Here is a 17,827-nt window from a genome sequence, read left to right on the forward strand (position 1 = left end):
CCTCACCAGAAGATTTGAAAACACTTTGAGAGCATGGTGGAGGTACCCAAGGAGATGAAGAGGTGTCTAAGCTTCACTGTCTGAGGTTAAAAATTACAAGGAAGGGTCTGTTGCTGTCAGAAACTGTCCATGGTGAGGGATGGGACCCCCGGGAAGCTGGAACCTTCTATGACAGTGATGGAGTTGGGAGGTATTGTCCTTCCAGAACTGATGTGGAAATCTGATCCCCAATGTGGCGGTGTTGGGAGCTGATTGAGTCATGGGAGTGGATCCCTCATGAATGGATTAATTGCTCTCCCAAGGGGATGGGGTAGTGAGTGAGTTCTCAGTCTATTAGTTCCCAGGAGAGGTGGTTGTTTAAAAGACCTGGCATGTCCCTCTCTCTCTCTTGCTTCCTCTTGCCATGTGATCTGCTTGTACTTGACGGCTGCCTGCCACTTTCCACCATGAGTAGAAGAAGTCTGAGGCCCATGCAGGACATATGTGTCCCAGAATTGTAAGCCAAATAAACCTCTGTCCTTTATAAATTACCCAGTCTCAGGTATTCTGTGATAGCCACACAAAGCTGACTAATATAGTCAAGGAGAAACAGGTGAGTCTGGGCTGTCTGTTACCCTGGAGTGCTGGCCCCAAAGAAGGATGCAGTGAAGAGCTGGCCAGTGGGTCAGTTCTAGTTTGGACAGTATGGTGGACACAGTGGGGAAGACCCAGAGGACAGGTTGTAATGCTGGGACCAGGGCAGAATCAGTGATCTAGGAGCCCCAGGATTAGGGGCAGGAGGAGCTCAGGCAAATGAGGCCCACAGGCAGTCCGAAATTGTATTTGATGTTCATTTTCACATTCCTTCTTTAGGCCTGATCTTAGTACTTGGCCACAACATCTATTTTCATCACCTGAGAGATATCATAGAGCAGTCAGAACAGAAATGAATAAATAGAACCAAGATCTATCTCAGGCTGAGAGGAGAGGAAAAGTGTGGGCTGCAGCAGTATTCAGACCTGAGGTCTAGTCTCAGCACTGTCTCCTATAAGCCACATGAACTTGGAAAAAAAGCAAAGTTCTACAAGGTTCAGGTTCTCTGTGAAGTAGTCTTGAGGTAGACATCTTGCTCCCTGGCTCATGTAATCCTTGCAAAGTATGACTGTTGGAATTTAACTAATTTATTCAAGGCACTTGGCAAAGTTCCGGCATGTATTTGGGTTCCTGACCAGTTATTACTATTATATCTTTGGTTTTAAACACTACGTACCTCCTCTCCTGAAAATTTTTAATTTATTCTTTAACCTGGAGATGTCACGAAAACATGCAGTGCTCTAGGACATGGCACACCAAATCGGTCAAAATTTTTCTTAGCAAGTAAAAGTTACTTACTTGCTAAGAAACTCTTTGAGAATATGGATAGATGTAGATAGATAGACAAATACATACATACATACATACATACATACATACATACATACATACAGATATAGATAGACTGATTGTGGTTTGGGTGAATCTTCCCTAACCCGGTGCAACTCAAGGCTCCTAGAAAATATGTCAAGGACTCCCTCATTCACTCCCATCAAAACAGCTATCCTTTGCCTTGAGGTAGACAAATCACACTCAAGATAACATACTTTCAATACCCTACTAATGGAATGGACTCAAACATGGTTTGAATGTGTCCCCCATGAAATTATATGTTGAACATTTAATTTCTCATGCAACAATGTTCGAAGATGAGGCCTAATGAGAGGTGATTAGCAATAATCAGCTAAAATGTATATCGACAAAATAAAATTTAAAAAAAGCCATGAAGTCTCTGCCCTCATGAATGGATTAATGTTGTTATCATGGGAGTGGGTTCATTATAAAAGAGCGAGTTCAGTCCCCTTTTCTCTCTCACCCTCACACCTTCCCCCATGGAATGACACAGCAAGAGGACCTTGCTAGATGCTGGAACCTTAATCTTGAACTTCCCAGTCTCCAGAACAGTGAGAAATAAGCCCCACCTGCATAGAAGGCAGGACCTCATGCTGCTAACAGCAGGCAGGCCCCAGGAAGGTGGAAAACCCAGCCAGCCACCCCTGCCACACATTCCCAACCATACAGAAGGCAGGACCCCATGCCACCAGCAGTGGGGAGGCCTCACACAGCTCCAGCAGAGGTGGTCCAAAACAGCCACCACCACAGCATCTACCATCATAAGGACAGCTTGCTACCACAATAATATTCACAACCACCATGCAGGAGGCCTACTGCACATTTTACATTATTGGCACAAGAAGAGTCACTTGAGGAGCCTGGAAAAAGAAGAAAAAATCTTTCTACTCAAAGTCCACTCCAGAGTAAAAGAAGAAGCAACTGATCTACAAGATGACCAGAAATCGACATAGAGATAATGGAAATCTGGGTGGGGGTTGGACCAGAAAATATGATATTGCCAAAGGGATTTAGTAACTCTCACATACCAGACCCTACAGAAGAGGAAACCCCTGAAATGACTGAAAAGGAATTCCTAATAACTATCTTCAGGAATCTCCATGAGATAAGATAGGATCCAGTTGGGCAACACCATGAAGTGAGAAAAAATATCCAGCATATGAAGGAAGACATTTACAAAGAGAATAATACCTTCTAAAAGAATGTAACAGAACTCCTGGAACTGAAAGACACATTCAGTGAAATAAAAACTTCTTAACCAGCAGATTAAAACAAGCAGAAGAAAGAACTTCCAAACTTAAAGATAGTCTTTATAAAATAACTCACGCAGACAAAAAAAAAAAAAAAAAAAAAAAAAAAAGGAACAACAAAAATGAAAAAAGGAGTTAAAAAATGAAGAAAGTCTAAGAGAACTGGCAGACAACTTTAAGCACACAAACATTTGAATCATGGGTGTTCCAGAAGGAGAGGAGAAAGGTAAAGACAGTCAAAATCTATTCAATGAAATAATAACAGAAAACTTCCCAGGTATATATAGAGAAAGAGACCTTCAGATCCAGGAACCTCAAAGATACACAAGCAGATTCAATCCAAAAGATCCTCTCTGAGACACATTATAGTCAAACTGGCACAGCTCAAAGACAAAGAGAAAATTCTAAATGCAGCAAGAGAAAAGTGTCAAGTCACTTATAAAGGAGCCTCCATTGGACTAACAGCAGACTTCTCAACTGAATCTCTACAGGCAAGAAGAAAATGAAATGACATATTCAAAATACTAAAAGAAAAAAACCGCCAGTCAAATATACTGTATCTTCAAGGCTATCCTTAAGAAATAGAGAGGAACAGTCTATTTCTCAGACAAACAAAAATTGCAAGAGTTCATCACCACATGTCCAGCCCCGAAAGAAATCCTCAAAGGAGTCCTGCATGAGGATCCAAAAAACAATAATCACTGCCATGAATTCACAAGTAAGAACAAAACACACTCGTAAAACACAAATGCAAATGAGAAAGATTAAAAAAGAAACTAAATCTTACAAACTCAAAAAACCCCCAAAGACATCGATGATCAATAATCAAAGAAGAAAGGAACAAATAATATGTTAGCATTTAAACAAAAAGCTAGAAAGTGCCAGGAATAAGACAATACTTCTCAATCGCAAAACTAAATGTCAATGTATTCTACTCCCCACTCAAAAGACACAGAACTGTGGTTAATAAATATCTTTTCTTTTTAAGTTACCCAGTCTCTGGTATTCTGAAACGAAACAAAGACAGTCTCTGTCTTTCCCAGACAAGAGCAAAGAGTGCCAGCAGAGTAGCTTCTGAGAATCCCATGTCAACATAGTATTACTCTTATTATTCTGACACTTATTAGAGATTATGTGCATAGAACACCTAGTTTGTGCACTGTATTCAACTGCCCTGGAGTGGGGGAAGCACAAGACACCTTTCATTCCTGCCCTAGGTGGAGATTTCTTTCTGGTTTATGCATGATCCCAAGCCAATTGCTATAAGTAGTTTTCCATTCCAGGCTTTTAGTCTTTCAAGACTGGACACAACTTCTGAGAGCATGGCCACTGCTCTGGACACAACTTCTGAGAGCATGGCCACTGCTCACTACACTCAGATCCTCATCTGACCCACCACCCAACTTAATTTAAAATTGACTTGCACTGAAGAACTTGCAGTTTCCTAAGGCAAAAAACCCACTTGCCTCTTGGCATTTACACTTGATACTGTCATCTGGACATCCCCCCACCCACCCCTCACTTCCTCACTCTTTCTTTGGACTTGTTCTTTAGGTCACAGGCTGTAACTTACCATATTTCTTATATGAGGTACTTCAAAATGTTCGTGGAAAATAATAAAAGAAAATATGAATCTTTCCATGAACTTTTTGAAGTGCCCTCAAATAATATCTGCTCCTAGACTCTAAAATTCAATGAGCACAGGAAGATCTTGTTTATCCTGACATTACCAGTACTAGCATAGATCCTTCCAAAGAGCAGATGCTCAATTAATGTTTTAAGAATAAATGAGCCAATGTGCAAGAGGTCTAATTTCTAACAATGTAATTAATTATACATTCTCAAATGATCAAAGCATACCTAAATATATATCTTTTAACTTTAAACAACATCAGAGTAGAAGTGAATAGGGCATGCAATCATTACCTATATTTTACATTTTTTCTGTGTCTTAACCCCAACTATTACGCTGCTGAGTTCTTTCATGTTTCCAAGGAAGTGCTTAATTTGCTGCCATGCTATCTTGTTTCAAAACACTAAATAAGATGGAGAGTATCCCAATAGTATTTACAAAATAAAAAATTGCTTATTCTTAAATCTTATATACAGAAAAAAATGTGCAATGTCATTCATAAACTTGGATTCTGAAGCTAGTTTAACCTTATATTAAAAAGAACAAAATCTTTTTTTAAAAGTACCTAAATTAACACATAAAACATGATCACAAACGTATTATATTGTCAACAGCCCAACCCTGACTTTCCATTACATGGAATATGGACTTTCTGCAACCACAAAGTGAGGAATGTCTCAGACTTTACTAGAGCTGGGAGGAACTGCTGGGCATGACCGTGGAACGTCCACTGGCCATGGCACTCATGTTAGCCCTGGCTGTGAGTCTGGCTTGGGCTCTCTCTTCCTCATCTTTCAAAGCCTCTTCATAACAGGATGAAAAGTCACTGGGAACTGTATTATGGATCTTGGCCATAAACTCAAGAACTTTCATCTTGCTTGTTTCAGAGTGGGCTCTTGGACCCCACAGGAATTCATAGCGTGGAGGATCACTGCTGGGTACCTGTCGGTACTCCAGGTACTTTTCCTTCACCAGATCTTTGGTGATGAGTTTCCTGGGCTCTCCAAAGATGAAGTGCTTCTTCCCATCATATATTCTCATCATATTTAACACTTCCCAGACTTGCTCCTCAGCAGCGCAATTGCCCTTCATGAAGATCACGCCCAGGATAGTCATCAGCAGGCCGGTCTTGGGCAAACCTCTGTCATCACTCAGGCTTCCATCATAGCTCATATCCAGTTTGTTGATGAGGACATAGATGTGCCTATTGGGATCTGCTTCTTTGATGTCAAGGCCAAAGATCAGCTCCAAGTGCTCAGAAGCTCTCCTCAGAATCTCAGGAAAGTGCTTCTTATATATTTGGATTACATTTCTCATCATATCTGCCTTTGTAATGGGCTCTTTGATTTCATACTTATATAGCAGGTAACGTACCAACATAACTACTTTCTCATCTACAGGGCCTCTGTGGAAGTTTTCTGTGGCTTCTGGGTCTTGTGTGCATCCTGGCCTTTCCTCCACATGGTTGCTGACATTTTCATTAGAGCTTGTGTATGAAACAGCTACAGCAGTAGTGGTAGATCGGGCTCTCCGAGGCCCTTGGGGATTACTGGCTGTCCCAGCAAGTGAACTCTGGGGAATACCCTTGAAACGAGCAGAAGAAGAGGGTGCGTACTTGTCTTCCTCTGCTACAGTGGCCTGAGCACCCACCGGATCTTCAGTCTCTTCTCGTGCCTGACGGCGTCGTTCCTGGGCACGGACTTTACTCTTCTGACCTCGAGGCATGATGACTGTTCAGGTGCAGCAGCCAAAAGGGAAGGTGATCTGGTACAAGAGAAAGGATGTGATGGTATGTGCCCACTCAACACAACGATATCACTTTGGCTTTATTAATGGCAACCTCTGCAAGTTTTCCTGCGTGCGCTACTTAAGGAACCCACAAGGCCCCTATTCTCTGATCTGCCTATCCCCTGAGTAGCCTGTGAAATGACTAGAGTGTGTCTTAGATTACTACCTGCAAGATGTGCCAGGGGCTTACTGTGGGGGTGAAACAAGGCCTGGCATGTCCTGGCTTTGTGGAGGCCCCTCTGTTCTTCGTAGGAGGTTTCTCTCTGGGGCAATCTTCTTGATTTCTGGCAGGTTCTGGGATCCCTCTGCTCTACCACTTCACGGCTGAACCCTCATTTCAGTGGCCTCATCTCTCATCTATACTGGAGGAGAAACTGAAGAAGAACCTCATCTGACCACACCTGCCTGGAGACACCCAGGAAGACAGCAATGGAAAAGCGCTGAGGAACTCTCTCTATCCTGGGGTAGGTAGGGGTCGCATTCCTCACTCATCTTGGTTTCTGGTAGGGCCTGGGACTCCATCCTCTGCTGACCTGAGATCTATTCCCTCAGAACAAGGCCCTGATATCCCTGAGATCCACCTGGAGGAAGTACAGAGGCCTCAGCCTAACAAATCTACCCCACAGCCCATTTTGATCTGGAGTGGATGGTTCCCTCAGAACTCAGGAGCCGCTCCTCTGCTCTTGTTGGGACCTGGAACTCCTCTGCTGGCCTGAGGCTGACACTCTGGTCAGGTGAGTTCTCACCGGGAGAATTAAGAGTGTGCTCCATCAGGGCATCCCTATCTAAGGCCTGTCAGCAATCTGACAGGGGCCTATGTCTTTTGGGATGGAGGGCCCCTCAAACTTCACTCAAGTTCTTTACATTTCCTTTTGGCAGGCCTTGTAAACAGTCCCTGTGGTAACGTAAAGCCCTTCACATTTTTGAGAAGCCAGTAATGGAATTCACAATGTGTCACATCCAGCCACTTCCACCTGGGGACTCCCTGGGCTGAGAGCAGGGGCGGGACTCTCGAGGAAACCGCACTCTTTTGGGGTGGGTGGTTCCCATAAGTCTCACTCAGATCCTCACCTTTGCTTCTTTTAAGGTCTGGGACTCTTCCATCTGCTAGCCTGAGGCCGTAACTCCGGTCTGATGCTGTCCCTTCCTTTAATCTTCAAAGGGGGACTTCAGAGAGTGCTGTATCTGTGTTCTTTGTCGGAGGTCTGCCACAGCTCACCGCAGGGGTGGGGCGCTGCGTTACACGCCCTCTCACCTGGATAGTGAGGACCCTCGCACCTTGTCACAAAGGGTCCCACCTCACTTCCTGGCAGAGCCTCCTGACTTACCTAGCACCAATTATTTTCACTTCCCTGACGCCAGAGGTGGAACGCAGGGTACGTTACATCCGGCTACTCCCATAAGGAGCTTATCAGGCCTGAAAGTAGGAGCCTGAGTTCCGCGGGGCCCTTTGGATCTAAGGCGGATAGTTCCCTCAGGTGACTCAGGGACTTCACCTGCACTGCGGGAAGGCCTGGAATGCCGCCCTCTCCTGGTCTGATGCCAAAGGCTAGTGCAATGCTGTTACCTCCCTTCATCTCGGGAATTCAAAGGGCACTGCATCAAGCACACCCCGTCCAGGGCCTGCCGGGGCTTACATGAGGTGTAGGGTTCTGCCAGCCAGCCTCTTTTCTGGCGTAGGGGGTGCCGTCATACCTCTTTCAGGGACTTTACCTTAATTCCTGACAGGGTCTGGAACTCTTCTGGAAATTTCTCCTCCGCTGACCTGATGTCGAACTGCCGAGAACAATGCCTTCTCTTCTCTGAGAATTCACAGGGAAAAGTTGGGGAAGCCGATTCCAGCCACACCCCTATGGGCCTCCCAGGGCTGAGAGCATGAGTGTGCTCTTACGGGTGAGGGGGTGGCCTCTGTTTTGTGGTAGAATTGGACTTTGTCGCAACTCCTATAGGGGTCTTTCACTGACTCTTGGGAAGCCTGGGATTTCTCCTTCTCCTTATCTGAGTCAGCCAGCTTTAATCCAAGCCCTTCCTCCCAAACTAGCCCGCCTTACAATCCCCCATCCCAGTCTCCAGAGGGTGACGTGAGGAGCACCTGGGCTTACTATCCGGGCATGGATTTAGAAGAGCTAATGGCAGGGTAGGGCTCTCTATTGGGGTGGGCAATTCTTTCAGAACGTCCTCAGGGTCTTCACTTTTCTCTTAAGGTCTCGGACCCCTTTTACTGTGAGAATGAGGATGACATCTGGTCCCAAATCCTCGCCACACAGTCAAAGGTGATATAAATCTCACTATAGATTATGTGATAACTCTGGGATTAGCTAGCACAGAATCTTTTCATCTTAATTTTCAATTCAACTAAGTCAGAGTTATAATAGTAACGAAGATAGGGATTTGGACTCCACAAATACCTGTCACCCCCAGTCAATTTAACAAGGAACTGCAACATCTACACTGGTTCTTCATCTACCCTGGAAATGTTTGCATTGAAGAACAACCTCTGTGTCTGGTGGCAACAGACACAGCCACAAAAAAGACTGCCCTCTTTTCTGCAATGAAGTCAGGAACAATGGGAGGCAATCCGAGCTGGGGATATTATCTAGATCCTCTCTCAAGACATGTCCCCAACCAGCCCTTTTCTTGCAAAGTCAGTGATGTAATTAGCTTCAGGGAATTCCCCCTTCCATATCCCCCTCCTTGCAACTGCACCCTGCTTCCACTACTCCTCAGTACAACCATATCCACAGGGGAAGAAATATCTTTTCTTATCTGGCATCAAGGCAGCTCTCAGCCCTCACACACTGGCAAGCATGCACTGAACCACTAGAGCAGTGAAGAGATGTAGCTGTCCAAGAATCTATTAATCTCATCACTATGTGATGCAGAGGAGCTAGCTATACTCTGCCTGACAAGTGGGTGGGGTCATTAAGGGAGGGTGGGGTGCTGGGCATGCCTCTGTTCCATTCACTCAATACATCTGCCCTACGACTTCGTGCTCATAATGATGCTTCAGTGATTCCCAAACCTATTCACGAAAGTTGTCCAAGACACCACCAGTTTCCCTACCTGCTGTCCTTCTGGTCCCTTTTCTGCCCCATGCTGAACTCTGGATACAGATCTCTGACTACCATATTCCATTGGCTCTCTGCACTTGGTTTAGGTTGTGATCTCTCTCATGGATTCTGGAGACTGTTCTTTGTCCCAGTCCTCCTGATGTTCCTCACTAACTGTGATTTCCCTCTCTGGGCCCCTTTCTTGGCACCTGATTATTTTAACCAAATCTTTCCTTCTCAGTGTAAACAGAAATGTCTTTTTGACAAATCAGAATTCTAAAGCATGGGCCCACAGGTGCTCAAGATATTACTGCAGAAATTTTACTTCATATAAGTGAGTGATTCTGTTCATTTTCTGTTCACCTTATTTAGAAAACAAGGAAATACAAATTAAAATAACAGTGAGACAATATGTTTTCAATCAAGTTTTACTAAAGTTTCAAAGGTTGATGAGGTTTGACGGCAGCAGGCAGCAGAAGTCACGGTGATCAAGCTGGTGCAGTGCAGTCTCCCGGCTTTGGCGTTGTCTCTCAGGCTGTCTCCTAAGTTCTTGTGCACGGCTACAAAACAAAAGAGCAATGGCCAGAACTTGGAAGAGGGCTCGTGTCAAAATAAACAGAATGCAGACTCTCCCTCTACAGAGAAGATCCTCCTGGAAGAGAAGGTCAAGTTAGAAAAGCAGCTGAAAGTGACGATGGAAAAATATCAGCGAGCTTTGGCAGATACTGAGAACTTGCGGCAGAGGAGCCAACAATTGGTGGAGGAGGCAAAATTATCTGGCACTCAGGGCTTCTGCAAGGACTTGTTGGAGGTTGTAGACATTTTGGAGAAGGCAACACAGTGTGTTTCGAAAGAAGAGATTGAAGACTCTAATCCTCACCTGAAGAACCTCTATGAGGGGCTCGTAATGACTCAAGTCCAGATTCAGAAGGTGTTCACAAAGCTTAGCTTACTCGAGGTGAACCCTGTTGGAGCCAAGTTTGACCCTTATGAACACGAGGCCTTATTCCACATGCCAATGAGAGGAAGGAGCGAGGCACAGTGGCACTAGCTAGCAAGATGGGGTACAAGCTGCAGGAGTGCACCCTGAGACCTGCCCTGGTATGGGTGGTGAAGGAAGCTTAGCTGCCTCCTGCACAGATTTTTGTTTTTTTAAGTCACTTGCTATAACTCTTGAAAGGCTGCTTCATCTTTTCTCATCTAAGAATACGTTTGATCCTTTCCCCAACCTTGTTGGAAAGCTTAAGAACCTGGTAGATAAACTGGAAATTGAACCAGTTGCTCAGTTGTGTTAATGAACTCTAGTTTGGGAGTCTGAGTCTGTAACTGATTTTTAGTGCTGCATGTTTAATAGACCCACCTACTTACAGAAGAGAGTCAAGGGGACACTACAGGACTTCCAGAGTAGCATGAATAATAACTTGCTCAACTCTGGTGATGTCCAAGTATTTTAATAAAAAATCTTCAGGAAAAATAAATAAATAAAAATAATTATAAATAAATAAAAGGACGATAAAATAAAATGCCTAAGAGAGCTTAATGTATTCACATACGTTAATAGGTGAGACTATAAATTGGTACAACATTATTGAAGTAGAATAATATCAACAATATTTATGAAATTTTTAATCATCAGATTCTTTCCACTTTAATTCAATTTGCACTTTTCTACATCTTTTCTGTAATAAAACAGAGAAATTTGGCCAAGAATTGATGTTCTGTGACATTGATATCAGTTCTATTAATCACAGAAGCAAATGGGAAGCAACTCGTGGGTCTATCAGGAGATTGGTTAAGTTAATTTTGGCACACACAAAATTTAGAATTCTAGATAGTACATAAAAGAGTGAAATAGATCTCTATGTGTTCTGGGAAAATTCTGACTTCATTTTATTCGGTGACAGAGGCAAGAGGCAGAACAATATTGATATCAACATATGTTAAAAACTCACAGTGTATTTTTCTAGCATGTGTGTAACAAAAAACTTAGAATAAATTTCAAAATACTATTATACAGATAAAGTATTTACAAGTATGAGACATAATGGGAAAAGCCTGAAACCTGGAAGGCTTAACACATTAAAAATTTATTTCTCATGCAAAAAAAAAAAAAAAAAAAAAAATGATGTGGATTGGCAGGGGCCCTCAGCTGTCAGGTGACTCAGGGATCCAGGGTGCTTCCATTATATGGCTCCATAATTCAACACGGGCTCTCCATATTTGCTAATGAATGGAACAGAAAAGCATAGAAGTGGAAAACTAGCTCTTAAATGCTTTGATCTGAAGGGTAAAAGCATACTTCTGCTCCTATTTTACTGTTGAGGGTAGTCGCATGAACTTTACTAACTACATGTGGACTGGCAATGAAGTCACCATATGAACCAAGGATGGAGAGGAAGACACAAAGTAGATGAACACTTACAGTCTCTCCAATTAACTGTTACATTGTAGGTTCTTAATAACAAGCTACTATTATAATTTGCTATGATAAGAGCCCCCTTCATTCTTAAAGGAGTTTCTGAAAATACCAAATATCCTTGCTACTCAACATTTCCTAGTACCAATATGTCACATGTTTTCAAATTCACGATCGCACAAATTTTCCAAACAATCCTGTAAATCTCAAAAGGGAGCGTTCACCCTTCTCCACTCAACAGTACCTTTCTGCACTGACCCTTTCAATAACCTCTAAATCTCAGTAGACTGACAGATTTCTTCTTTCTTTTGGTGCTTGCAGGTCTCTGCTACCCACCAGTTGATGAACATATGTGAGCACTTGTACAAGTTCACTTAGGCGCAGTGAAAAACCAGGATTTTTTCCTGGGGCAGATACAGACAAGTGTAGAGAGAGATGATGGTGAACTATATTTTCTTTTCTCATCAAAGCTGGCATGTCTCCCAGGGAGACATTTTCTACATCTGTGGTAGACTTAATAATTGCTCCACAGAGATTCCCATACCCTTATCCCTGATACCCATGAGTATGTTATGTGACATGTTCAAAGGCGTTTTGCAAATGTAATCAAAATTATAGAACTGACCTTAAAAATAGGGAGATTATACTGGATTGTCTGCATGGGCCCAGTCTAATTACATGAACCATTACAAACAAAAAAATTTCTCCATCTGGAGACAGAAGAGAGATGCAGCGTAGAGAGAAGTTAGATTCCAAGCACGAGACCGTTTCCACGTATTGTTTGTGATTCAAGAAGTAGGGGCCCCAGGCAAAGACTAGAGAGAGGCCTCAAGGAACTATGGAAGCACCAGCTGACAGCCAGCAAGGAAACTCTTCCCACTCTTACAAATCTTCATAGAACTGGATTCTGAGAACAGCCTGAGTGAGTCTAGAATGAGATTTTACACAGTGCTTCCCAGTAAGCAGCCAGGCTTTGATGGTTTGATTTGGGCTTGTGAAAACCTGAGCAGAACCAACGCATAATTCTCCCGTAGAGAAGTGCAAAATAATAAATGTGTCTTATTTTAAGTCCTAAATGCATGACAATTTGTTATGACAACATTGGAAACTATTATATCCTCCTAGAAAGATACCAGTGTTTTGCAGAATCCAGCTTCTGGAGATGGTTTCTACACAGCGATTTCCTCAGTTCTTCCTCATCTAACCCTTAAGAGGGAGGCTTTAATTTTTTACCATTTAGTTAAGTTCACTCATCAGTGTACTGATTCAGTGACAGCCTTAAGTAAGTCACGAAATTACGTTCTCTTTCTTTCTAACCACACCTGCTTTCTAAAACCTCCTCTTTAACTTGAGGGTTATATTTCACAAACCAGTAGATTCTGTACCAAATATGACTCTACTCACAAGTACATTTGAAAAAATCTTTGCGAGTGTGGTTGAAGCAGCCGGAGCAGAAGAGCAGACACCTAAACTTCACTGTCAAAATAAACAGTTACGTGGAAGGGACTATTGTCATCAGACGGCTTCCATGGTGAAAGATGAGGTAGGGGATGTCTATAGGGAGTTGGAATGCTCTAAGTCAGGAAAAAGGAAGGAAGGTTATTCTGGACTTTCATCGCCACAGCAAGCAGGGTGCAGTCTTCATGGAAGGAAGCAAGGAAGAGCTGAACAGCAGGTCAGGATGCAGATTTGGGCCTGTGGACCCACTGGGGCACACTCAGGGGAAGAGCAATGTAATTCAGGAAGTGCTGGGTCTGTCCCATGTGCCGGCACCTGGGCAAACTCAGCTTTCAAAAAACCCTGATGCTAGGACCAAGTGGACCCTAGCAAATGAGGCCCATAGGCAGTCCCCGAATGTTTATTTCTCATTTCCTCCTGCATTTATTACACCCGGAGTTAGTACACCAGCCCCGGGTTCCTCCTTTCCATTGCCTAGACGCATTCTGCAGTAGTGAGAAGAAAAATGAAGTAAGACACACAGGGTTGTCTTAGGCAAGGAGGGGTGGGAACAATATGTGCTCTAAAAGAATTCAGACCAGGGTTCTAATTCTGACACTTGTGAGCCATGTGAAGTCAGGAAAATTGCTAATTTCTATGAGGCTCAAGCTCTTTGTGAAGTGAGCTTGATAAGCCCTGCCGTGCAGGATTCCGGGGATGAATGTAATGCATGAAAGTCCCTGACACAGTACCTGGAATCGGTTGCATTTTTAATACCTGGCAGTTATTACTATTATCATTTTGACACCAGACCCTACCGAAATCTGCTCTGTGATTTTTTTTTTTTTTTTTTTTGTAAACCAAGAAATGACAGAGAATTTTTATTCTATGACACAGCACACAAATCAGTCATAACACTGCTTAGCAAGTGAAACTCAGTTACTTACTATATGAGTTTTTGCAGTTATATTTTCACTGTGAGTGTGCGGGAGTACTCCCCAACTCGATATAACTTAAGGCTCCTAGAATTGGTGTCAAAGGCTTACTCCTCCATCCTTTCCAACTGTCCTTCCATACAAACCATGCCTATTTTCATTTATGTCACTTCCATTAAGAATCTAGCCCTTAATAGTTTGCCAATTATACTGAAGACAACTTAATAAAATGCCATTTTAATAGAGTGGGATCTGTATCTGCAAGGCCAGAGTGAGTATTGCCAGCAGAGTGCCTTCAGAGTATACCTACGTCAGGTTATATCACTCTTATTTCTCAGAATCTCACTGGGGCTGATGTGCATAAAACACATCGTCCGTGCACTGCACTGGGAAAAGGACACTGAGGAAGGATACGGGACACCTTCCATTCCTGCCCTAGGAGATGGATTCTTTCTGGTTTATCCACGACACCAAAGTAACTACTAAAAGCAGTTCTCCATACTAGGCATTAGTCCAGGACACACCTTTTTGAGGATCTGGCCCCTGCTCACCAACCCCACAGCCTCATCTGACCCATAACCCACACTAACTTAAAATGAACCCATTTTAAGGACTTGCTGTTTCCTGAGGTTCCAAATTCACCTGCCTCAGGGCATTTGCATTTGACTGCTGTCAATTGCATCCTCCTACCTTAATTTGACTTCTCCTTTATGTTTTAGGGTATATCTCACCATCTTCTTTACATGACAGCTGCTCTTAGACTTTAAAATTCAGTAGGCATAGGTGGGCCTTGTTTATCCTTAGGCTCCCTAAATTAGCACAGAACCTTTCAAAGGGAAGATGCCCAAATAATGTTTGAGAAATAAATAATGAGACAGCATGCAAGAGGTCTAATTTATTATGACGTAGATGTAATTTTTCCTATATTTTGAATATGGTAACCATATACATGAATATATCTCCTACTTATACAGAACAGACTACAAATGACAAGGAAATACAAGAATTTATAATCCTTTACTTTTTTCACACTATTTCTTGATCCCAACTAATTTGCTGTTGTGTCTTTTCACATTTCCAAGGAAATGCCTAACCCACTACTATGTTATCTTGTTTGAGATCACTAAATAAGATGGTAAATTTCACACCTGTTTCTACAAAATAGTAAAACTCTTATTCTTAAAACTCATAGACATCAATAAATGTATGACTTATCACTCATAAATGTGGATTCAAAACCTACTCAAATAAATAAATAAATAGATAAATAAATAAATAATCCTACTCAAGCTTTCTATTAAGAGGAACATTTAAACCAATATCCAAGTTACCACATAGAACAAGAACACACACGTTACACACTGTGTTGTTGCCACTTTGTACGCCTCACCCGAACCTCCACCAATGAGAACATTAGCTCTCCTCTTCAACAACACAGTCAAGAATTTTCCTCAGCCTTCACTAGGGGCAGGAAAAGCTGCTGGAAACGGCCCTCGAACGAGCACTGGCCATGGCAGCAGTACGAGCCCTAGCTGCAACTCTGGCTCGGGCTCGCTCCTCTTCATCTCTCAGAGCCTCTGCATACAAGGATGGGAAGGCACTAGGGACGGTCTGATGGATCTTGGCGAAAAACTCAAGAACTTTCATCTTGCTGGTTTCGGCATAGGCTCTTGGACCCCACAGGAATTGATACCTTGGAGGATCACTGTTGGGTGCCTGACGATATTCTAGGTACTTTTCTTTTACCATATCTTCGGTGAAAAGCTTCCTGGGTTCCCCATAGATGACATGCTTCTCCCCATCATATATTCCCATCACATTTAGCACTTCCCAGATTTGCTCTTCAGTGGCACAATTGCCCTTCGAGAAGATCACAGACAGCACAATCATCAGGAGGCCAGTCTTGGCCATGCCTGTGTTGTCATGCACTCTTCCATCACAGCTTCTTTCCAATTTGTTGACAAGGACGTAGAGGCTCCTGTTGGGATCGACTTCTTTCAGGTCGAGGCCAAAGACCAGCTCCAGGTTCCTAGAGGCTCTGCTCAGGATCTTAGGGAAGTGGTTTTTATCCGTTTGGATCACATTTCTCAGCATGTCTGCCTTTGTAATGGGCTCTTTCTTTTGATACTTGTACAGCAGATAACGGACCAGCATTATAGCCTTATTTTCTACAGGGTCTCGTTGCCTGTGCTCCGTGGAAGCCTGGGCCTGTGAGCCATTTGGCTTTTCCTCAACTTGGCCGGTGGCGCCTTTATGAGATCTTGTGGAGGAAGCAGCTGCTGCAGCAGCAGTGCTGGATGGGGCTTTCCCTGGCTCTTGCTGATCACTGGGTGTTCCAGCAGCAGATGAACTCTGGGAATCTTCTTTGAAATGTGGAGAAGAGGAAGAGACGGACTTTTCTTTCTCCGCTACAGTGGCTTGAGCACTCTTCACACCCTCGGGTTCTTCTCGAGCCTGGCGGCGTTTCTCACGGGCACGGAGCTTACTCTTCTGACCCCGAGGCATGATGACTGTGGTCAGAGACAGCAGGCAGGAGTGTGGGACAGAGGGCAGATGATTCAGTGACCTGTAGGAAAGAAGATGAGATGGTGTGATCCTCCTCAGCAGGGCAACACCACCTTGGCTTTATCAAGGGCTGCCTCTGCCGGTTTCTTGGAGGGCATTACTCAACGAACCCACAACCCTCCATTTCACTGATGAGCCTTTCCCCTGAGGACCCTGTGGAAGTAACTAGGGTGTATGTTAGGCTGCAGCTCTCCCGTGGGGCCTGCGTCTTACTGCGGCTGACAGAGTCTGGCAGGTCCATACCCTGTGGAGCTTCCTCTGCTGTGGCATAGGAAATGTTTCTCTCAATTCACAGTCAGGGTCATCACCTTGACTTCTGGCGTGACCTGTGATTTCTCTACTTAAGTGCTTTGACCCTGACTCCCTCATTCCAGAGCTCTCATCTCCCTGATGCCCTGGACTGGGAATAGAGGGAGAATCTCATCTGAACACATCTGCCCAAGGACACCCTGGGATGGCAGCAATGGCAGAGCTCTGTGATGTCCTTTCTAGGCTCTGTAATTAGACTTCTTGGTCCTCACTCAGAATCCTCACATTTTCTTCTTGTAGGGCCTGATTCCCCTCCCTCTGCTGGCCTCAGACTTATTCCCTCAAATCAAGGCCTTCACATCCCTGATTCTCCTGAAGAGGATATTAGGGAGGTCTAAGACCTATCTTCCTCAGGGACCCCATCAGGAATGACACAGTATGTAAGGCTCTGTGAAACCCCGTCTGTTCTCCTGAGTATTATGCACTCAGAAGGACACAATTGCCCAGGGTTTCCTAAGGCTAACCACAGAAGTAGACCCTGCCTCCCTCAGTCCACACTTTGACTTGCCAAAGGGCCTGAGTAACCTCCTCTTAATGACCTACCACCACCCTGTCTGACCTAGGCTCTCCTCCCCCTGTGGTCACTAAGGACAAAGTGAAGATACCTTAGCCTCACCGTTCTGCAGAAGAGCTACCAGGGCTCATAGTAGTGTTGGTGCTCTGTGGGGATCCTTTTGCCCTGGGGTAGAAAGTCCCCTCAGTCCTTGCTCGAGGTTCTGAACTTATCTCTAACGTTCACGGAAGAAGATTCCCTCTGCTGAACTGAGTCATCTAGCCTTAGAACAAGGCTCTTATGCATCCTCACCCCACCCCTGCGAGAAGGTGAAAAAAAAGATTCACCTGCAGCCTTACAGCCATGCCAAGGGCCTCCTGGGCTGACAGCAGGGGCGGGGCTCTGTAAGGCCTGCACTGTTCTAGGGAGGCTGTTTTTTGCACAATTCAAATAGGTACATTTCATTGAGGCGTGGCAGAGCCTGAGACTCCTTTCTCTGCTGGCCCGAGGCGAAAACCCTGGTGAG

The 17,827-nt window shown here is 44.0% G+C and overlaps 3 protein-coding genes across 3 annotated transcripts; 1 reads left to right on the forward strand and 2 right to left on the reverse strand.

Annotated features, from left to right (window-relative positions):
• Nucleotides 1-4,995: 4,995 nt before the first annotated feature.
• LOC134367663 (melanoma-associated antigen B10-like) lies at nucleotides 4,996-6,033 on the reverse strand. The gene has a single exon (XM_063084408.1). It carries the CDS (start codon nucleotides 6,031-6,033, stop codon nucleotides 4,996-4,998), a length of 1,038 nt encoding a protein of 345 aa, XP_062940478.1.
• LOC134367970 (grpE protein homolog 1, mitochondrial-like) lies at nucleotides 6,032-10,271 on the forward strand. Its single transcript, XM_063084609.1, is given in 6 exon segments — nucleotides 6,032-6,097; nucleotides 7,259-7,472; nucleotides 7,913-7,989; nucleotides 8,301-8,369; nucleotides 9,616-10,162; nucleotides 10,165-10,271. Coding segments are annotated over 6 exon segments (1,080 nt in total).
• Nucleotides 10,272-15,395: 5,124 nt separating this feature from the next.
• Nucleotides 15,396-16,439, reverse strand: LOC134367971 (melanoma-associated antigen B10-like). The gene has a single exon (XM_063084610.1). The coding sequence runs from the start codon at nucleotides 16,437-16,439 to the stop codon at nucleotides 15,396-15,398; it is 1,044 nt and encodes a 347-aa protein (XP_062940680.1).
• Between the last annotated feature and the right edge of the window lie 1,388 nt (nucleotides 16,440-17,827).

The sequence above is a fragment of the Cynocephalus volans genome, chromosome X (genome assembly GCF_027409185.1).
Source record: "Cynocephalus volans isolate mCynVol1 chromosome X, mCynVol1.pri, whole genome shotgun sequence".
NCBI lineage: Eukaryota > Metazoa > Chordata > Mammalia > Dermoptera > Cynocephalidae > Cynocephalus > Cynocephalus volans.